Source organism: Hyperolius riggenbachi, chromosome 4 (genome assembly GCF_040937935.1).
Source record: "Hyperolius riggenbachi isolate aHypRig1 chromosome 4, aHypRig1.pri, whole genome shotgun sequence".
Lineage (NCBI taxonomy): Eukaryota > Metazoa > Chordata > Amphibia > Anura > Hyperoliidae > Hyperolius > Hyperolius riggenbachi.
In genome coordinates, this window is record NC_090649.1 from 120,975,568 (window position 1) to 120,999,656 (window position 24,089).

General features: G+C 44.6%; 1 protein-coding gene across 1 annotated transcript; it reads right to left on the bottom strand.

Annotated features, from left to right (window-relative positions):
- Positions 1-397: 397 nt before the first annotated feature.
- On the bottom strand, positions 398-23,861 carry RNF7 (ring finger protein 7). Its single transcript, XM_068280482.1, has 3 exons — positions 23,661-23,861; positions 17,448-17,495; positions 398-829 (listed from the first exon to the last, which is right to left on the bottom strand). The coding sequence occupies exons 1-3, from the start codon at positions 23,794-23,796 to the stop codon at positions 711-713; spliced, it is 303 nt and encodes a 100-aa protein (XP_068136583.1). The 5' UTR covers positions 23,797-23,861; the 3' UTR covers positions 398-710.
- Positions 23,862-24,089: the final 228 nt, after the last annotated feature.

Sequence of the window (24,089 nt, forward strand, 5' to 3'; positions counted from 1 at the left end):
AAGTACCCCCCCAGGGGACTTTGTTTTGATCCAGGGTCTCTTTAAGGTTGAAAGTCTGCACTTTAACTGTAATTGGTTTCATTTAAAATTCATTGTGGTAATGTACAGGCCCAAAATTAGAAACAAAAGTTGTCCCTGTCCAAATATTTATGGACCTAACCATCCATATAAATGTAAATACCTGCATGCCTTTGGTATGGCTTGAAGCCTATAGTACAAACTCTTATGCTGTGAAATTGTCAGTCGGCAAAATGCAAGGAGCACTTGGAATGGTAAACAAGCCCTTACACGAGTGAGTTCGCATCCTTACATAGTTCATAAGACAGTTTCTCACATCAATCAGAACTGTGTAACCAAGGCGACAGGAATATCATGATTCAACACAACACAGAGGCAATACAAACGTTAATTAACTTTATTCCTTTTCAAAACACACAAGAAGGTGAAGTCCGTACCTGCAGGCAGATACATCAGGACAATACTTTATCTATGCAGAGGTCTCTTCTTTCAGTAACGAACAGAGAGAAAGCATAACAGTAGCCACTCTTCAATAATAAGTCCACCCATGTGGACCTCTGGTGGCAGGAATCGCTCAGTCACATGCAGGAAAGCTGTATACACACTCTGCTGTCCGAGCCAGACAGATCAGCCATAGGAGGGAGCTTCTTCTCCTGAGCAAGGGCAGTCTTCTCCCATGGACACGGCGGGGACTATTTGCCTATCCTCTGCACCACCCAGTCTTGTTGGCACAACGGGCAGCGGTTGTTCTGCTTCACCCACAGCGACATGCAGCAGTTGTGAAAGGAATGATTACATTCTCCCCATACCACTGCAAGAGAGCACAGCCATGTTTCTGTTAGAGCAGCAGCCTCCAGCACAGTGTAAATAGGTAAGGTGTGTGGTGCATAAACATGATCATTTTACTGGACCGTCAAACCTATTACCAGCCGTGTTTTACAGGCGCTGCTGCAAAGTCTAAACACAATAAAATAGTGTATATAGGAAACGGTGCACCCTTTAAAAATGTAAACTAAATGGGATTTTAAAAAGACAAGTCACAGTAGCAGATCTTTAGAGTAAAATTCTCAGGCTTAAACCAATAATCCCTATTAAGGGAGGAAGAGCAGACTCCTGATAATCTCCTGTACAGAGTCACCAGATTTTCTGGGGGTTACACACAGCCACACTCTGCAATGGGATTGTCAAACAAATGACATATTCAAGAGGAATGCAAACTTCTCAGCAGTCATAATAAAAAAACAAAAAAAAAACAAAAAAAAAACAAAACACAACACTATTTCCATCTGCAGCATTCTAAAAGAGTTGCAACTGTCAAACATTCAGCAGCCATGCTAAACAGAAATCACTTCTCTGCTCCTGTATCTAGTTTGCGGTTTCCTCACAATTGAGCACATTTCAGCTATGACATGTTTCCCCTAAAAAGAAAACAGTGGCCTCAATTCACTAAGCTTATCTCCTGTCTTTAAAGTGAACCTCCGGACTAAAAAATCGACTCAGCAGCACTGAAAAGGCCTGGTGTTTCTTTAACAGTTTCACAGCATCAGAACTTTGTTTCTCTTATCCAAGCCTCATTTTTAGCTGCACAGAAGAAAACTGCCCAGGCTTTTTTCCCCTGATGCTGTGCAAAGCACGATGGAATTTCTGATGTTGTTGCTCTCGTTCTGCTGTTTTGGTGCATTTTTTTTTTTTTTACATTTTGAATTTGACATTTGAAGCCTAGCGTGTGCAGCTGGGAGGGGTTATCAGGACACAGGACAGTTGGAACTGTGTCTCCTGCTCCCTGTCACCTCCTTTCAACCAAAAAGATGGCTGCCCCCATGACAAAGATGGCAGCCCCCATGAATCACAAACATTTGCCTGTTCTTTTAAAACAGGATGGGTAAACAATGTTACCTATCTATTCTAATTAACATAACTAATGTAACTTAAAGAGACTCCGTAACAAAAATTGCATCCTGTTTTTTATCATCCTACAAGTTCCAAAAGCTATTCTAATGTGAGAGTAAAAAAAGTTCTGGCGCTGGTTTTAATTATAATTTTTAACAGGCTGCAAAGTATTCGAGGGGTTCACTCTCATCCCCACACAGGGAAAAAAATTAAGAAATATTGATACCTGCGCCTTTAAGGCTTAAAATAAAGCACTTTATTTAGAGCAATAAAACAATGGTTAATATACATAAAATTGCAAACAACCTTTCGTGCACACAAGCACACAGTTCACACCGCCATTCAGCGCCCACACGTCTCCTCCAATGGCAACCCTCTGTCTGTCAATAGTGCACTATTGAATTGTTTCCAGTTTTCTCACAAACGGAATTCCGTAAAGTGTTGGACAGATGAACTTGTAGTGCTCAATCAGCGTTTATCTTGCATCTAAAATATCTTAGCACATATAAAATGATCAACCTGATCCTTCATAGATAGCAACAATAAAACTCCAAACCACATGACGCGGTTCTAAGAATGTTTCCGTATTGCACGTATAGGCTTCTAACACATAGGCAGCGTTTCTTCTGCGTCTATAGACGCCTCTCTGGATGTAGAAGAGAAAGCTTAGTCCTCTAGAATAGCAGCTTAGTCCTCTAGAATAGCAGCACTAGTCACAATGATTATAGCAACAACAGGTTCCAGACAGCAATAATTAAATGGATTCTTTCCATAATCTAACAGTTCTTGTAGTCCGCCACAATAGCAAACATGTATTGGCAAATATTATAACTCACTCATGGATCCCCTTGAAGTGTTGGGAGGCGGGCAGTGATGTTCAAAAGTCCATGTGGTCTATAGCAGGGCAGCGAGTCCCGGCCGGTGACTCTCCAAGGTGTTCGTTTGCCTACTAGACCCAAGGTTTCAGATTACAATGATCAGGTAGAAGTAATAAAGCAACGATTTATTGAGAAGAAATATGATGTCTGTGAATTAGACAAGACAGTGGAAACAGTAAAGAATTGTAACAGAGAGGATCTTTTGGTAGTAAAGGAGAAAATGGTGGAAGTTCCTCCCATATGTATTAAATTGCAATACAATCAGCAATCTAAATGGGTTAAGAAGTCAGTTGAAAAATATTGGCACATCTTACAGCAGGACAAAACTCTAAATGGGATCCTGATGGAAAAACCAAAGTTTGTCTTTAGGAAGGCGCCTAATATTAAGAACAAAATTGCACCTACAATACCACAATATGGGTCCAAAACAAAAGATAAGGGATCCTTTAAAAGATGTAGTTTTTGCAAACCATGCAGAAATATCAAGTATATGGCACCAATTGAAAAATTTAAATCTTGCACTACAGGAGAGGAATTTGATATAATTGATAAAATGGACTGTAATACTACTGGTGTGATCTATATTATTGAATGCGGTTGCCGTAAGCAATATGTGGGGAGGACGAAGCGGAAATTACTAGAGAGAATTGGAGAGCATGTAAACAATATCAAGAATAAAAGTACAAAACATCCATTAAGCAAGCACTTTGCGGATCACCATGGGAACAGTTTACAAACATTCAGCTTTTATGCCATTCAGAGAGTGATTAAAGATTGGAGAGGAGGAGACTTCATTAAAAAGATGTCCAGAGCGGAAACGCACTGGATATATACACTAGATTGCCTGGTTCCAAGAGGTCTAAATTCCGATGTTGAACTATTTGCCTTTGACTGATTGGTGGAGATGTGGAGGTTGGAGTGTTACGTAATGGAAGGGAGGAGTGGAGGCAGAGAATTTAAGGACGTGAGACCCAATGCTAGCCAGCTCTGAGGAAGGTGGGCGGACCCACCGAAACTAGTCAGCGGATTGGCTGTTAACCTGTGGTGACGTCACCAGAATCCCCGGCAGACCACGCCGGAGATCCGTTATACGCTTGGGTCTAGTAGGCAAACGAACACCTTGGAGAGTCACCGGCCGGGACTCGCTGCCCTGCTATAGACCACATGGACTTTTGAACATCACTGCCCGCCTCCCAACACTTCAAGGGGATCCATGAGTGAGTTATAATATTTGCCAATACATGTTTGCTATTGTGGCGGACTACAAGAACTGTTAGATTATGGAAAGAATCCATTTAATTATTGCTGTCTGGAACCTGTTGTTGCTATAATCATTGTGACTAGTGCTGCTATTCTAGAGGACTAAGCTGCTATTCTAGAGGACTAAGCTTTCTCTTCTACATCCAGAGAGGCGTCTATAGACGCAGAAGAAACGCTGCCTATGTGTTAGAAGCCTATACGTGCAATACGGAAACATTCTTAGAACCGCGTCATGTGGTTTGGAGTTTTATTGTTGCTATCTATGAAGGATCAGGTTGATCATTTTATATGTGCTAAGATATTTTAGATGCAAGATAAACGCTGATTGAGCACTACAAGTTCATCTGTCCAACACTTTACGGAATTCCGTTTGTGAGAAAACTGGAAACAATTCAATAGTGCACTATTGACAGACAGAGGGTTGCCATTGGAGGAGACGTGTGGGCGCTGAATGGCGGTGTGAACTGTGTGCTTGTGTGCACGAAAGGTTGTTTGCAATTTTATGTATATTAACCATTGTTTTATTGCTCTAAATAAAGTGCTTTATTTTAAGCCTTAAAGGCGCAGGTATCAATATTTCTTAATTAGCTATTCTAATGTGTTCTGGCTTACTGCAGCACTTTGTACTATCACAGTCTCTGTAATAAATCAATGTATCTTTCCCTTGTCAGACTTGTCAGCCTGTGTCTGGAAGGCTGCCAAGTTCTTCAGTGTTGTGGTTCTGCTATGCACTCCCCCCTCAGGGGGTAAAGAAACACACAAATGATCTCTTGAGATTCAAAAGGAATGCTGTATACAGCCTGCTTGTGTATGGATGTATTTTCTGTGTGGACATACTGTACATCAACCTACTTCCTGTTTTGGTGGCCATTTTGTTTGTTTATAAACAAACTTTTTAAAACTGTTTTTAACCACTTTTAATGCGGCGGGGAGCGGCGAAATTGTGACAGAGGGGAATAGGAGATGTCCCCTAACGCACTGGTATGTTTACTTCTGTGCGATTTTAACAATACAGATTCTCTTTAATGACAGTATGTTTAGGCTGAAGTTCCCCTTTAATAACGTTTCTTGAGTTATCACCATGGTGATGAGGCATGTAGTATTCAGAAAACATTTTACCTCAGGCAAACCAAAACATAAATCTTCTGTCTTTAAGTTAACTCTTCAATCCTTAAAAACTCCAGAATTCTAAAGTTATAGACAGGCTGTTAATTAACTACGTGTGAAAATAACTACAGAGGAGGTCACTTAAAGCGGAATATAACCCTGCATTTCAACTTTGCTCTAAAACATTATTTACAGTATATTAGATGCAACCAGCATTTTTTTTTTTTACTAGACCAGCATTGGAAGGGTTACACACAGCTTTAGGCTGCTTACACACAGGGACGTTACAGGCGCACGTTAGTGCGCCTGTAACGCTCCCCCAACGCACAGCAATGTAACACAAGTGGGCTGTTCACACAGCCCACATTGCGTTACATGTAACGCTGCACGTTCTCCCGAAAGTGCAGCATGCTACGGCGTTAGAGCGGCTATAGCCGCGTTAGACTGTTTGCACATGCTCAGTGGGGAGCAGAGAGGAGGCGGGGAGAGCCAGCTACAGTACCCACGCACATGGCTACTTAATATTCACTGCACTGGCGGCAGCTGATTGGCCGGCGGGACCACGTGATGCGGAGTGTCTCGCTCCGCATCACGTGGTCCCGCCGGCCAATCAGCGCCACTCTGGGAGACCTTATAGGGATAGAGCCGCCTAACGCGGCTCACTCTACCGTTCTATCTTGCAGCACCATACGTTGTGTTAGGTGCACGTTATGCGACCTTAACGTGGCACCTAACGCAACGTCTTGGTGAGCAAGTAGCCTTAAAGTTCCTGGAGATTTCTGCAGACGCATCCGAAGCTGACAAAGATACATTTTGTTTACATAAATGTATCTAAGTGTTGAATGTGACTCACTCTCTCAGGAGCTGGAGGACAGCCAAAGAGTGTGTAACATTTCTCAATAGATACATATAACTAAATAGAATGTAACAATCTGAACTTCTGCATATCTCTCCCGGAACCTTAAACCTCTGTGTTTAACCCTTCCAATGCTGGTCTAGTAAAAAAAAAAAAAATGCTTTTTGCATATAATATGCTGTAAATAATGTTTTAGAGCAAAGTTGAAATGCAGGGTTATATTCCGCTTTAAGGAATGAAGAGATAAGATAACTCTCTCCCTGTGTGGTGGCAAGTTATCTCTTGCCTTATCTCCAGCATGATCTTCGTGAATTGAGGCCAGTGTCATTATTTTTTGCACCAAAAGGTGTGCTAGAGTTTATTTGCAGGGGATGTCTTATATTTCTGTGAACAAACAAGTTCCAGTGCTGTGTGTCCTGCCTTCCCCATTGTGCCACCTCTTCCTCTGCTGGATCCACCTCTTGTGTGTCCCCTTTGTACCTTTAGTGTCCCCCTCTGTACCCGTGTCATCTTCTATTTCCTTTCCTCCCATGTCCCGTATGTTTTCCTGGTGTTCCCCATGTCCCTGATGTATCCTGCATCCTCTTCTTTCCCCCAGCTCCATGCCACTGTGTGCCTGAGTTTCAGCCTATGGGAAGGAAGTATGGCAACTTGTGTTTCAACTGGAGCCGATAATATCATAGATGGGACCATGGCTCAGTTATTGGGCCAATCACTGCACTCGCTGAGTAGCAGAGAGTGCAGTGATTGGCCCAATGACAAAGCCTTGGTCCCACCTGCAAAACCATGGGCTCCAGTTATAGCACACGTTGCCATACTTTTTCCACTTACTACCACTAGGGCTTACTTTTTTGGATAGGAGTTATATTTGTAGCATGCTCAAAATATCTGCTAGGGCTTACTATCAGGGGATGTCTAAATTTCAGAGAAAGAGGGTAAAGTAGCAGTTATCTGTAGCAACTGATACAAGTAAGTATCTGCAGTACTGTTGGCAATGCATGCATGATGCAATTAACCTATAGAATAATTTTTTTTGGGGGGGGGGAGGGGGGGGGGTGGTACAACTATAGACTTGGCGGCCCAACGACCATCACATTCAATAATTATCAAATCCAATGGGGGAGAGGGGGGTTGGAGACAAGAGGGGAACATTTTTTTTAAAAAAATAAGGGGGGGGGGGGGGAGGAGGGAGCATGCCCAATTGACAATTCAACCAATGTTGGTGCCAATTTGGTCCCATGTAGTGAGAGGACATGCTCGAAAACATTGGACTACAGGACCAATCAGGTGCATGGTGGTAACAGCATGCGATAATTGTGGACGAAAGAAACCCCTGGCTGCATTCCCCCAAAATGTACATGTACCCCTGGTGCCCGTGCATTAATACTTTACCTGTCCACATGGGGCACAAATTAGGAACAAGAGTGCGGAGACAGCGGCGGACAGGTAAAGTACTAATGCATGGGCACGGGGTATAGACAAACATTTTCTAGAATGGTATGTAAAGACAAATTCCACTAGAGGCGGATGTTTTTATTCTGAGATAAATGTATGTGGAATGTCACTTGTACCTACAATGTTTTAACTGAATAGAAAGTACTAAAAGGCCACTTCTATTTGCTTACATGACGTTGCTCAATACTGCACAGGTAGCCTTTACGTAGAATAAGTCCAACAGGGAGTTTTAGAAGAGAAAATAAAACAGCTTCTGTGTATTGTGTGTGTGGATGAGCACTTGCATAGCACTGTCTGTACAAAGCATGCTCTTTTAAGAGACTTACCTACTAGTGATAATTCCCGCTTAGCAGGCCAAAGAGATTACAGGTAAAGACCTTAATAATCCTGTAGATTCTTGACCCCATCCCCCTGCCGTATATCTTGCAAACTGCATATAGATATAGTAACATTCTATTAACTTACTGGCACTCTAAAGGAATATACACTCTGCACATTATGTACACCTTTCTAAAGCTGCCATACACTTTTAGACTTTGGTAGATTAGGGTTAGACCCGATTAAATAAAAACAATGAATGCAACGTAACTGTTATGGCAATATTAGCTCACTGATGAAGCTGAAGGAGAACAAATTATTTTTCTTAGGATTTGCCTTTACCTTTAGATTTTGCTATCTTTTGTTATCATCTGTCTCGGTATTGTTGCTGTATTTGAGAATGCCCTACTGTTATTTGGTGATGAAAAAAACAAAACAAAAAGAAAATAAATAATACTCTAAAAGAAAAAAAAAAAAATATGAATGCAATGAAAATATATTTAAAAACCAGTGCCTCAGGGGCCTGGGAAAACAATTGACTATTCATCAATACAGGCCGATCCATCTTAACCACTTAATAGTTATAGTACAGTATATCTACTCCCCTAAAAACGTCATCTAAGCCTCAGGGGAGTAGATATACGTACTCCGCCACGATAGCCGCTGTGAGAGCTCCCGCTCACTCGGGTGCACATTCCCACACTCGTTCTCGCCGCCGCCCCTTAGCCTGGAGATCAATGAAAGGGAACACATTGTCCTAGGTCCCCGTGTCAATGATAGCTGCATGAATGAGACGCCTGCAGTTTCAAAGCACGTGCAGGAAGCTAATGAGTGAGGACATTTTGTGGCCAAATAGTAAAATCCTTGCTCGCGTTGCCGCCGGCAACAGCATCCTGCAGGTGGGAACGAGTGCAAAGATACGTGTGGCCTGGGCTGCACAGGCGCAGTGGCCCACCGATTACAAGTTGAGATGGCTTAAGGATCCCTTTAAGAATGAACAGCATATTGCCAGGAGTTAAGCGGAACATTAGACATAGAAAAGGAGATGCAGAGAATTCTTGAATTCAAATTGTATGCAGCTTAGAACTCAACCAATCAAATTAATACAATTTGCATCAAGTTTGACAGCAAGCCGGAATTATTTGCATTTCTTTGACCATCTTTACTGCGCATATGTGGAGTGTCCAAACTTACAAAAGGCTGGGGATAAATGGAGACTGGCAATAGACGGCACTCCACACTGATGTATGTTTTTCCAATGCATCTCCTGGTAGTAATAATATGAGAGGATTCCAAGAAGTTTGTGACCTGACCCTCGTGCAGAGTGGAGATTAACATTAATTTATCTTTTTCCAGTGCATCTCATGGAAGGAATAAGGCCTCAGTCACACTATATGCCAAGCCGGTTGCATTTTGGCACTGCGTATGGTTTGCAACAGCAAGAACATCAGAAGTGCGTAGACTGCACTGTCTAACGTTCAGACTACATGCACTGTGCAGCAGTACGATGCAATATCACACTGCTATATACATTTTTGGGATAACAAAACGCGGACTCAAATAACTGTAGTAAATGGGATCCGCAGCACAACACAGATTCCGTGCGATCGTATGCGTTACATTCCGACTGCACAGCCATCTGCATTTGCAAGTATGAGCGAGGCTTATGAGGGTTGTCCCCCAAGCTTGTGGCCTGACTCTGATCTGTAGAGTGTCTGGACTGACAGAAAGATTGTGACTAGGAAGAGACACTCATTGTGGTATCTTTCTTTTCCAGCAAATTCCACTCTAAGAATAATACAAGTATTCATTGGTTTATAAATGTAGTGAATGCTGCCAGGCTATCATTTTAATTGGGCAGCAGAAGGAATCCAGACGTTAGAATTTTGGAAAGGAGAAAATTTGGCAACAATAAAATTCCATGAAAGGAATTTAGAGGCTGCAGGAATCTGCCAACAAGGAGTGTGTAGCTCATTGCGAGTCAATGCTGGTGTAATCCAACACTCACTTTCCTCTTCAACTGGCCCCATCATATTTATAAGACAACTTCGCTTGTATGGCCACATTTGTATGGCCATTGAGCAACTTTTGGAATTGTGGGGTCATTTTCAAACTTTTAGAAGACTCCCTTACATTTAAAAAGGTTATGATGGCCAAGTTATGATGGAAAAATCTGAAGTTAGCTTCTAGTGTAATACATAGCAAAGCGCTTATTGTTTATTAAAGCGGAATATAACCCTGCATTTCAACTTTGCTCTAAAACATTATTTACAGCATATTATATGCAACCAGCATTTTTTTTTACTAGACCAGCATTGGAAGGGTTAAACACAGAGGTTTAAAGTTCGATGGAGAGATATGCAGAAGTTCAGATAGATACATTTATCTAAATAGAATGTAACAAGTAAGAAATGTTCCACACTCTTTGGCTGTCCTCCAGCTCCTCAGTCAGAGAGAGTGAGTCACATTCAACACTTAGATACATTTATGTAAACAAAATGTATCTATGTCAGCTTCCGATGCTTCTGCAGTTCTCTCCAGGAACTTTAAAGCCCTGTGTAACCCTTCCAATACTGGTCTAGTAAAAGAAAAAAAAAAAATGTTGGTTGCATATAATATACTGTAAATGTTTTAGAGCAAAGTTGAAATGCAGGGTTATATTCCACTTTAAGCTATAAACTTAAAGCGGAATATAACCCTGCATTTCAACTTTGCTCTAAAACATTATTTACAGCATTTTATATGCAAAAAGCATTTTTTTTTTTTACTAGACCAGCATTGGAAGTGTTAAACACAGAGGTTTAAAGTTCCGTGGAGAGATATGCAGAAGGTTAGATTGTTACATTCTATTTAGTTATATGTATCTATTGAGAAATGTTACACACTCTTTGGCTGTCCTCCAGCTCCTTCTCAGTCAGAGAGAGTGAGTCACATTCAACACTTAGATACATTTATGTAAACAAAATGTATCTATTTCAGCTTCGGATGCGTCTGCAGAAATCTCCAGAAGCTTTAAAGCTCTGTGTAACCCTTCCAATGCTGGTCTAGTAAAAAAAAAAAAAAATGCTGGTTGCATATAATATACTGTAAATAATGTTTTAGAGCAAAGTTGAAATGCAGGGTTATATTCCGCTTTAAAAAAAAATAAAAATAAATAAAAATTGACATTTTAAAGTCATAGGGAATCATCTATTTTATAGAAACAGATCAGACTGTATATTACAGCAGATTTCTATGACAACTCTTAGGCCACCCAACTTCGCTGAAGGACCATAGCCACAAAACAATTATAGTGGGCGATTTTGCACAGTGAATGGATTTTTTTTGCGATATTGCACAACATCGTTTAACAAAAAATTGCAACCCACGAGAATTGTTTGTTTTTGGACCGACATGCCAAGTTAAGTCATTAAAGGGAAACCAAGGTGAGAGGAATATGGAGGCTGCGATATATATTTCCTTTTACACAATACCAGCTGCCAGGCAGTCCCCCTGATCATATGTCTCTAATGCTGGGAATACACGGCATTTGTAGTCATCAATTGAGCCGCTGATGGCTCGATTGATAATATCCGACAGGTCCGATGACCCCGCCGGCGGACAATAGCGGGGAATCGAGTGGCTGTAAAGGAGCGCCGGCGGGGACGAGCAGTGATCGATCCGCGCGGCCGGCATGGAGCCACTGGCTCGATCCGACGCATAATTGTATCAATATATGCCCGGCATAATACTTTTAGCCACAGACCCTGAACAAGCATGATGCAGACCAGGTACTGTGACTCAGCTGACTCAGGTTTTACTGGATTAGCATTATGCTTGTTCCAAGGTTTAGACTCAGACACTACTTATGCAAAATGATTAACAGGGCTGCCAGGCAACTGGCATGGTTTACAAGGAAATACATATGGTAGCCTCCATATCCCTCTCACCTCGGGTTTCCTTTAAGGATCAAAACAATCCTTATTAACTTGCATGGGTTTTGAAGCAATCACATAACGATTGTTAATTTCCATAAACAACACTTTCCGATTCCGCCAGATAGATCGGGGATCGATCGTTCGTCGGCGGAGATCCTCTATCCATCTGGCCGTGATTGGCTTGGTGGGCATTTACCTTGAGAGAGAACACGGCCTGGTAGTCTCAGCGTGGCTCAGAACTGTGGTGATGAAGGCACATTTACCTCATGTCTGGGCTGCCTCATAATGAAATAGCCAGGCTTCCAGACGCTACCTGGCAGAGCAGCTCTGGTACTACTAATGCTATGTGTATATGGAGAATATATTTGGTTCTCATCACTTTAAACCATGTCACTAATATTAGAACCAGGTGACATAGGTTTTAATTTCTTAATAATCCCGGAATTTACATGACGTTGTAAAAAAGTGCAAACAAAGCTTTTAAAGGGAACCCTAAAGCCTGTTTCACAGTAGGACGTTACGTCTTGATGTTAAAGTCGCAACGCAAATTACAACGCAACGCCTGATAAGAAATTCCAACTATAAAACACTTTCCTAGCAGAAAATGGCTTCTGAGAGTAAGAAAGAGGTAAAAAGGGGAATTTCTGATCAGTGAGGGTCACACTGTAGTCACTTCCTGTCTCTGAGTCAGGACTGAGTCAGCCACTTACATACCTGATATTTAACTCGTTCAGGCAGAGAAAGAAAAAAGGAACACAGCATAGTTATTTGTGTGCTAGGCACTGTACATACACATGTCTATCGCATCATGTCACACGTCACTTCGGGTATCCTTTAAGTTCCTAATTAGCAAATGAACCACAACTATGAGCTGTCACAGTTCTAGGGTTGCTGCGGTATACCGCGGTTTGATTGTGCATGGTAATCATACCATGCACAATCTTGTTTTACTTTTTTTTGGGAGGGGGGGTGGAGAGACACACATAAGCATCGACGGGGGTGGGACACAGCGGCAGGCGCATAAACAGCGCCGGTATCACGTGTCTACTTATTATTTCTTCCTTCATCCTCTTCTTGCATTCCATCTGGAACACAGGAAAAGGCTGGCTGCACCTATTCCTGGCTAACTATGCAGCTGCACCTATTCCTGGCTACCTATGCAGGCTGCACCTATTCCTGGCTACCTATGCAGGCTGCACCTATTCCTGGCTACCTATGCAGGCTGCACCTATTCCTGGCTACCTATGCAGGCTGCACCTATTCCTGGCTACCTATGCAGGCTGCACCTATTCCTGGCTACCTGTGCAGGCTGCACCTATTCCTGGCTACCTGTGCAGGCTGCACCTATTCCTGGCTACCTGTGCAGGTTGCACCTATTCTTAGCTACCTATGCAGGCTGCACCTATTTCTAGCTACCTATGCAGGCTGCACCTATTTCTAGCTACCTATGCAGGCTGCACCTATTTCTAGCTACCTATGCAGGCTGCACCTATTTCTAGCTACCTATGCAGGCTGCACCTATTTCTAGCTACCTATGCAGGCTGCACCTATTTCTAGCTACCTATGCAGGCTGCACCTATTTCTAGCTACCTATGCAGGCTGCACCTATTTCTAGCTACCTATGCAGGCTGCACCTATTTCTAGCTACCTATGCAGGCTGCACCTATTTCTAGCTACCTATGCAGGCTGCACCTATTTCTAGCTACCTATGCAGGCTGCACCTATTTCTAGCTACCTATGCAGGCTGCACCTATTTCTAGCTACCTATGCAGGCTGCACCTATTTCTAGCTACCTATGCAGGCTGCACCTATTTCTAGCTACCTATGCAGGCTGCACCTATTTCTAGCTACCTATGCAGGCTGCACCTATTTCTAGCTACCTATGCAGGCTGCACCTATTTCTAGCTACCTATGCAGGCTGCACCTATTTCTAGCTACCTATGCAGGCTGCACCTATTTCTAGCTACCTATGCAGGCTGCACCTATTTCTAGCTACCTATGCAGGCTGCACCTATTTCTAGCTACCTATGCAGGCTGCACCTATTTCTAGCTACCTATGCAGGCTGCACCTATTTCTAGCTACCTATGCAGGCTGCACCTATTTCTAGCTACCTATGCAGGCTGCACCTATTTCTAGCTACCTATGCAGGCTGCACCTATTCCTGGCTACCTATACTCGCTGCATCTATTCCTGGCTACCTATACTGGCTGCACCTATCCTTGGCTTTACCTACTCCTGGCTACACCTACTCCTGGCTACCTATACTGCGGGTACCTATTACTACCTGTACCTATTCCTGGCTATCTATACTGGGGCAACTATTCCTGGCTAAGTATACTGGCTGCACCCATTCCTGGCTACCTCTGCTGGTGCACCTATTCCTGGCTACCTATACTGCTGGCACCCATTAATGGCTACCTATACTGAGGCACCTATTACTGGCTACCATACGGGGGCACCTATTCGCTACCTATACCGGGGGCACTTATGCCTTACTACCTATACTGAGGGCACCTATTCCTGGCTACCTATACTGGGGGCACCTATTACTGGGACACCTATTCTTGGCTACTTATACTGGGGGCACCTATACCTAACTATCTATACTGGGGGCACCTATACCTGGCTACCATACAAGGGGGGTGAGGAACTGGAGCTCTGTAAAAACAGCGCCGGAGGTTTGGCTGCAGCTGGCGCTGCTATAGGTTGTAATAGGAATTACGGCTGTAGCGGTGCATAGTGAATAATCTGGGCACTGTCAAAAGACATGGCACGAATTACTATAAAAACACTAATTCAGCTGCCAGCAATAGCTGGAAGCCGAATTACATCTTTCACAACTTTCCATAGCGACCTGGAGGGGGAGAAGTATTGAACGCCGCCAGGACTTTTGCAAAAGTAGGGTGAGACATTTTACAGCTCTACCCTGGGGTGGGGGGCACTTAATGTAAGGGGGAGGCCCAGATCCAAATAATTGTGTAATACCGTGATACCATGGTATTTTTTTGACGATTATCATACCGTGAATATTCATACCGTTGCAACCCTATGTCACACAATCTCCAAGAGGAAGAAAGGACAGATAGATGTTAATTACCGCATTCCCACTAGGGTTGGGACTCACTACAAATCATGATCGCTAGCGATTGTGATTTGTAACGAGTTTCAGAACAATATCTACAGCACTTTGAGGGAATGCCATTTCATCTGTACATTCCTTCAAAGGTAATGATCCGAAAATGCTGCAAGTTATGCATTTACGATTGCAGTGGAATCTAAAGGCTGGTTCACATGGGCTTCTGCTGACCTGCTCAGCGTCTCGTTCAAAACGCTCTGTTTTTTTCCCCAAGAATGCCAGCATTTACCCAGCTAAGCTTTGAATGGCATTTGAAGGCTTTTAATGGCTTTCAGACGTGTGTTGCGTTTTCTGGGCTTTTGCAGGAAGTACAGAGAAAGGCTGCGCTTTTATGGGCTTTCAGCGGCTTTTGCTGGCTTTCAAACGCCTTCTAGCAGCTGCATGTTGCTTTTGAGACAAGACACTGGGATCAACTAACAGGCTTTCATGAAAGCCTGCAAAAGCTATTACTAAACGCTACCATTCACTTGCATGGGCCAGCCGTAGATCCCTAAAAACTTTATTTTTAAAATGCCGTTTTTAATGCCAGCTAAACTTCCGTGTGAACCAGCCGTCAAGCTTTTGGAGTTGCATTTCCCTAAAATTGCAAATGTATCTGCAAGTTGCTCTAGTGGGCCCTGGGCCTTAGTCTGATAAAACTAGTGCTCTATACACTTACTATATGCTCAGCACCATCTAGTGGCTGAAGGGATCGACTGAGGTTCCTTTTGTACTGGAAGAGGGCAGGCTGGTTTGGGTTTAATTTTTTTTAACTGATATGTGGCAGCCAGAGCATACATACACTAAATTTTGTAACTCCACATTACAATTTGATTGTACAATCTGTAATCTGTGAACACTGTTCAGGGGAAAAATAAAAATACACACGCAGAACCATAGATGGTAAACATTAACATATTACGGACCCTCTTATTTAACAGCATTCTTAAATTATGGCCTTAAAATTACCTTCACATATTTGAGGTGTGAGAGAAGAATTCTTTTGTATAATGAGGATTTTAGGCCTGAGGATGTATCCTAACAGCATGTATCAGAACGCAGCTTATGTTTAGACTATACGGGCGACAGGCAGGGATCATGCATGAGATGCAAATCATTTATCTGTGCATTTAACTTTCATGTAAATATTATGCAGCTTGAACTTGGACCAATAAAAACTGTCAGAAAGTTATTCTATCTAGGTTCAAGCTGCATATCATTTACATGATATGTGAATGCAAGTAGATATTGGCATCTCATTGATTATCTCTAGTGAAAGGCCCTGCTTCAAAGCTCAAGCGTATGTCCTGTTAGTAAAAGATCCTGACCTCCATATTCCGCAGCAGCTATACGGGACCTCAAAATGAAGCAAAAACTGCTCAATGAAGCAAAAAAACACACGTGTGGAGGGTACTTTTGGTGCATCACAGGGGTAACCGGGTAGTTAAACAGCATGTACATTATGTTTAAAAAAAGTTTTAGGCCTGGTTCACATTAGCGTTCGCTGTCCGGATTCGCCTGATCGGATCCGGACCGTATACTGTACAAACGGAACGTACGTTCCGCATAGCAATGCAAAGTCTATGCAGACGTTCACATGCGTCCATTCCGTACAGAACGGAGCTGGATCGGATCCGGACTCCGGACACTTTTCCAACATGCGCTATTTTTCGGGTCCGGATCATCCGGCCCACGAAACCAATGGGAAACGGAAAACACAGAACACACTGGCTACAAACACCTGACGTTCTACCCCACTTCCTATGCGTATTCTAGCAGCCATTTTGGATGGGGACACATGGGCCAAGCATGTCTGGAGTGAAGCAGCAGTGACTAACGTGCTGGAGCTGTTTGGCAGAATGTCGGAGGTGGAGGTGAGGCCTACAGCGGAGGAACCTGATTCTACAGGTGCACCTTCTGCTGACCTCCCAGACCCCAACAATTATATAGTTTTATCTATAACTTTTACCAAACGGATCCGGATCGCAGCCGTATACATACCCGATGCAACCGGACCAGATCCGGATCGGATCCGGACATCCGGTCCGTTTGGCACAGAAACACAAGTGTGAATGGGGCCTTAGCTTCAGTTGTTTGTGACTAATGTTGGGAACATGTGATGATACCTAAACGGCTCCCGATCGATAAAGGAATCGATTTTACGGTGATAACTTCGCAAAATTGATCCGTTTGTTGATCGGACGGGAAATCGCATTGTGTATTCCCAGCATTACATCTACAACAAGCAAGCATGTAGTCGTGGGTCAGAGATTAGACAGTGTCTATCTATCGGATCAGCACAATCAGAATCAGCCTATAGGAACAGCTTACAGATGGAAGGAGGGACGAGCATGTTACATTTCAAGTGTTTGTATGCATGCGTGTTACTACTTATTGAAGATTTACTTTTAACTATTCTACAACTGTGGCAAATAGGAGGCTTTGCCCACAAAATAGATACTAAAAAGTTAAAAAAAAAAAAAACGGACTTGTTTTCAGAACAGGCACCACTATGAAAAACATAATTAGGTTTACTGAGACATAATACATTACTGTTTTTGTATGATAGGGCTGGGACAAGTCAAATGTCATTTTTAGGGTTGTGCTGCATTTACAGTATAGAGTAACATACCTACACAGTCCTCCTGCTTATTCTCAGCTTGGCATCGCAGGCAAGCATCTGGAAATAGACACAAATTCCATTTAGTTTGTCCTCACACTGGAAAGTAGCAATACATTTCACCTGTCAGTACGTATACACAGTGCCAGTAACCTCAGGGATTGTTGCAGTAGAACTAACTGTTGCCCAAGTGCATTTTTGAATTACATCACTGCTGTACAGACATGTTACAGTTGACTCATGACATCATTACTCAACACTCTAGAGCCCTATTTTTAGACTTGGCTCACATAGATGGTTTAGATGCTATTTGAAGTGAACCTGAAATAAACTAACTGGGCATACTTATACTTACCTGGGGCTTCCTCTAGCCCCATGAGGTGCGACTGCTCCCTCACCGTCCTCTCCATTGCCCTGGAATCAACCCCATCCAAGCTGCCGGCCATGCTCCCATCACAGGGAGCGCAGTAGGGGAAGGGCCGAGCCGCGCATGCGCAGAAGCCTACCACTGGCCAGATTACTGGGACAGATTCCAGGACAACCGAGCGGCCAGGGAGTATGCAATCACACCTCATGGGCCTTCCCCAGGTAAGTATAAATAAGTCAAGCGTCCTGATCTCAGGTACACTTTATGTGCATCTTGAGACAAAGAAAATAAAAGCATTGATACTTACATGGGGTTTCCTCCAGCCCCCTTCAGGCCATGGGCTACCTCGCCGCCTCCCGGGGCCACTCCCGCACAGTACATTCCCGGGCCATGGGAGCAACCAGGCATGCGCAACTGGACAAAGTTACTGGGCTGGCTAGCAAAGGATTAGGGTGGCCCAGGGGGACGCATACATCTGAAATCGGCGCCGGTAGACTTGGGCGCAGGATACAGCCGGTATATGGCTGATCCTGCTGCTGCACAAGTCCCGGCCGTATTAATTACTATTCCCCCTCCAGGCTGCCATGGATAGTGGGGGAAAGATATAATTCGGCTTCCAGCGATTGCTGGAGGCCGAATTATTGTGTTTTTTAAGCAACCTCAGCTCCGTCTTCTGACGGTGCCAACGTTACTCACTGAACGCTGCTCAGTTGTGGTTCCCTTTGTAGTCTATGGTGGCGCCGGCTGCGCCCAAATCTAGCAGTGCCGAAAAGCACTGCTCCGAGGGGGACAGCGAGGGAGCTCTTGGCCTGAAAGGGCTGGTGCAAGCCACATGCAAGCATCAATGCTTTTATTTTCTTCCCCATTCTTTAACCATTTGGCTTTTTAACCCCCTTTAATACATTGGGTTGCAAAAGTATTCGGCCCCCTTGAAGTTTTCCACATTTTGTCACATTACTGCCACAAACATGCATCAATTTTATTGGAATTCCACGTGAACGACCAATACAAAGTGGTGTACACGTAAGAAGTGGAATGAAAATCATACATGATTCCAAATATTTTTTTCAAATAAATAACGGCAAAGTGGGGTGTGCGTAATTATTCGGCCCCCTGAGTCAATACTTTGTAGAACCACCTTTTGCTGCAATTACAGCTGCCAGTCTTTTAGGGAATGTCTCTACCAGCTTTGCACATCTAGAGACTGAAATCCTTGCCCATTCTTCTTTGCAAAAAAGCTCCAGCTCAGTCAGATTAGATGGACAGCGTTTGTGAACAGCAGTTTTCAGATCTTGCCACAGATTCTTGATTGGATTTAGATCTGGACTTTGACTGGGCTATTCTAACACATAGATATGTTTTGTTTTTAACCATTCCATTGTTGCCCTGGCTTTAGGTTTAGGGTCATTGTCCTACTGGAAGGTGAACCTCCGCCCCAGTCTCAAGTCTTTTGCAGCCTCCAAGAGGTTTTCTTCCAAGTTTGCCCTGTATTTGGCTCCATCCATCTTCCCATCAACTCTGACCAGCTTCCCTGTCCCTGCTGAAGAGATGCACCCCCCGAGCATGATGCTGCCACCACCATATTTGACAGTGGGGATGGTGTGTTCAGAGTGATGTGCAGTGTTAGTTTTCTGCCACACATAGCGTTTTGCATTTTGGGCAAAAAGTTCCATTTTGGTCTCATCTGACCAGAGCACCTTCTTCCACATGGTTGCTGTGTCCCCCACATGGCTTGTGGCAAACTGCAAATGGAACTTCTTATGCTTTTTGTTAACAATGCCTTTCTTCTTGCTACTCTTCCATAAAGGCCAACTTGGTACAGTGCATGACTAATAGTTGTCCTATGGACAGAGTCTCCCACCTGAGCTGTAGATCTCTGCAGCTTGTCCAGAGTCACCATGGACCTCTTGGCTGCATTTCTGATCAGCGCTCTCCTTGTTCAGCCTGTGAGTTTAGGTGGACGACCTTGTCTTGGTAGGTTTACAGTTGTGCCATACTCCTTCCATTTCTGAATGATCGCTTGAACAGTGCTCCGTGGGATGTTCAAGGCTTTGGAAATCTTTTTGTAGCCCAACCCTGCTTTAAATTTCTCAATAACTTGATCCCTGACCTGTCTTGTGTGTTCTTTGGACTTCACAGTATTGTTGCTCCCAATATTCTCTAAGGCCTAGTGCACACCAGGGCGCTTCGGCTGCGGTTTGCGATCCGCTTGCGGGTGCGGAGCCGCTAGGGCAGGGGTCAGAAACCTTTTTGGCTTAGAGAGCCATAAACGCCACATATTTTAAAATGTAATTCTGTGAGAGCCATACAATATGTATCAAACTAGCACAGTGCACGAGCGCAGCAGAGGGCTCACGTCCCTGTTGCCATGGTGATGTATACACAGTTGATCCTCCAGGCAGTGGAAATGTCAGACACGTCTTCAGCTTCTCTTGGGTTTCAGCAACATCAGCAATTTCCCCGAGAGCCAACCAGGAGAAATACTAACTAACAGCTTGTACAATTAGCTAGCTGACTTAGGGGTTGATTCACTTTGTAGCACAAGATCCCTGTACTTTGGCCCAATAGGCTGCCTGTCAAGTGACAGGCAGCCTATTGGGCCAATCAAAGTGCAGGGATCTCATCCTACAAAGTCACTGGACCTGACAGAATCCATGGTGAAACAAAGTAAGCATTAGTTTTGGGGGAGCGTAAGTAAGTTAGTAGCGCATGCTACGGCAGTAGCATGCCTACTTTGAAAATGTTACTTGTGCTGCCACTCTAAAGCTGCGCTGCTTGAGCAGTGTTGCTTAGTGAATCAACCCCTAACTGAGCCAGATTTAACCATCAAAAGAGCCACATCTGGCTCCCGAGCCATAGGTTCCCTACCCCTGCACTAGGGTAATGTATTTCAATGGGCTGGTGCACACCAGAGCGGGAGGCGTTTTGCAGAAACGCATACTCCCGGGCTGCTGCAGATTTTGGATTGCGGTTGCGTTTCTGCCTCAATGTTAAGTATAGGAAAAATGCAAACCGCTCTGAAAAACGGCACTTCAGAGCGGTTTGCCAGGCGGTTTTTGTTACAGTAGCTGTTCAGTAACAGCTTTACTGTAACAATACATGAAATCTACAAGACCAAAAATGCTTCCCAAAACCGCAAAATGCTAGCTGACAGCTGACGCTACAGAAAAAGAAGAAAAAGCGTTTCAAAATCTGCTAGCATTTTGCGGATCTGCTAGCGTTTTTTGGTGTGCACCAGGCCTTAGACAACCTCTGAGGCCCTCACAGAGCAGCTGTATTTGTACTGACATTAGATTACACACAGGTGCACTCTATTTAGTCATTAGCACTCATCAGGCAATGTCTATAGGCAACTGACTGCACTCAGATCAAAGGGGGCCGAATAATTACGCACACACCACTTTGCAGTTATTTATTTGTAAAAAATGTTTGGAATCATGTATGATTTTCGTTCCACTTCTTATGTGTACACCACTTTGTGTTGGTCTTTCATGTGGAATTCCAATAAAATTGATTCATGTTTGTGGCAGTAATATGACAAAATGTGGAAAACTTCAAGGGGGCCGAATACTTTTGCAACCCACTGTATGCACAGTGTTAAAGGAAAACTTAAGTCAAAAAAAAAAAATGACATTTACTCACCTGGGGCATCCCTCAGCACCCCGAAGCTGGATGGTGCCCTCGCAGCCCCGCTCCGATCGTCCTGTCCCCGCCGGCGGCTACTTCCGGTTCGGCGACAGCCGCCGACAGGCTGGGAACGCGGCTGTTCTTCCGCGTTCCCAGCCGCTGCTATCACCCTCTATGCTGCTATAGCGTATATATATATATATATACGCTATAGCAGCATAGAGGGTGATGGCAGCGGCTGGGAACACGGAAAAACAGCCGCGTTCCCAGCCTGTCGGCGGCTGTCGCCGAACCGGAAGTAGCCGCCGGCGGGGACAGGACGATCGGAGCGGGGCTGCGAGGGCACCATCCAGCTTCGGGGTGCTGAGGGATGCCCCAGGTGAGTAAATGTCATTTTTTTTTTTGACTTAAGTTTTCCTTTAACTAATGGAAACCCCATTATCCATGGACGCAGTTGTGGGTCAGTCAGGGCCTGTTTCCACTTGTGCAAATTTGCATGCGTTTCCTGCATGCAGATTCACATAGCCAATACAAGTGGATGGGACTGTTTCCACTTGTCAGGATTTCTGAGCGTTTTTCTGTGCAGAAAAAATCTGCACGGCAGAGCCATCAGAATTTGCATACTGCTATGCGATTCGCATACAATGTATTCAATAGGGAATTCGCATGCGGGTTTGGTATGCAAATTTTCATGCGAATTCGCATGGAATCAATGGAAAAGCACAAAGGCACTGCCATGGTTAAATTTGCATACATCGTCATCCATGCAAATTCGCATGAAAATTCGCATACACCCGCATGCGAAATTCGCATCCGCATGCGAATTTTTACCGTGGCGATTCGCACCGCACAAGTGGAAACGGGCCCTCAGAGATGCTGTATGCATGGCTTTGAGGCCATAAACTGATCTCGTTGGCTGCCTATGTACAGTGCCTCAGCATGTTCCACACTAAGGGCCCGTTCTCACCTGAGTGGGAATCGCGCGATTCCCGCTCACGGCAAACCACTAGCGGTTCTGCAAAAACCACTACACAATGTAGCGAGTGGCAGTGTTCTCACTGCCGCGGTTGCGGTTAGCGATAACCGCAACCGCGCTGCATGCAGCGGTTTGCCGGCGATTAGCGATCGTGATTAGTGTGCACAGCACGCTAATCGTGATCGCTCCAAAACCGCCACATTGTCCAGTGATTTTTCTGCGCTAATCGCAGGAAAATCACTCCCGCAGTTCTGCGATTGTAAGTGTGAACGGGCCCTAAGGATACATCCGAGAGGAAAAAAAAAAACCAACAAGATCTACTTACCTAGGGCTTCCTCCAGCCCCTGGCAGCCTGTCTCTCACAGCAGCTTTGGTGTCTGCGAATCCCTTCCGTTGCAGATGCCGACCTTGGCAGGACGGCATCTACTGGGCCTGCACCGCTCACTTAGCCTGAAGCATTCAGCGCAGGCCCAGAAGTACTGCATTTGCACAGAACGGTCCTGGCTACGAGAGCATGACCGCCGCTACCGCAGTGAATGTCAACCGTGTCTGTCACTGGATCTGTCCACAATCCGCATATACGAGCCGCACCTGGTTGCTAGCGTATACGTGGATGTATGTGTGACATCACACACACACACACACACCCCCCCCCCCAGATTACTTCGGCAACCACGTGTACTCAGATTGCGGACAGTCAGGAGACAGCAGCAGACACAGACAGGTAAAGTATCCTGCACTGGGGGTGGCAGGGTTGATTTGTTACATTTTACATAAGGGAGGACAGTGCCAGGGGTTTTGTCGCTTGTCACGATATCGCTCACCATTACCGCCTCAGACCCAATCGACCACAATGCCTGACGTCTTCCAGCATGTCCAATCACCCGAGATTGGTTGCACGGTTGATCAAACATGCTCTTGGTGGCTCTCGATTTGTGTCAGATTTGATAATAATCGAATCCGATGGTCAACAATTGGCCACCAATTCAATAGATGTATGGCCAAGGTGACCATACTGTCATGTCATTATGCAGCATTGTCAGTAAGCTGAGGAAAATGTGCACAGCATATAAGTGTGTAATACTAGCAACCAAGAGAAGGCCCTGCCCGCTGCACTAACAATCCCACTTTTACACCATATATGTGGCACTAGTTACTGCTGACTATCTGTGGTGGGCTATACACTGTATATGGCCACTGTCCCTCCCCCATATCCCGTCACAGACCCCTCCCCCCGGCGGGCAGCGGCTCTCACCCATGACCTGCACCCGGCAGATGGCGCACGTGTCACACTCCACGTCCCAGCTCCACATCGCCACCGCGTTCCATTTCTTCAGAGAAAACATCTTGACACCCGGTCTGCCACTGTGCTCCGCCCGCCGATCGGCCATACCGGCAGGGGCAGTGCTTTTTCTCGCCAATAGAGCTGCGAGGTCTGTAGCATCGGCCTATCATCGAAAGGTTCAGCAAAGAGACCGCCCACCTAGCAGTAAGACTAGCCAATCATCGCGGAGAACGCTGGAAGAGTACGGAAACCATGCCATGATAGGGAGATGGCTGCACGTGTCCTAAGAGGGGAATGCAATGACTGACTATAGACAATAGGGGGAGCTCGTGTCCTGTACAATAATCTCATCCTCTGTGCAGAGCTGGCTGTGCAGTGTGTGCACAGACATGTGTAGCT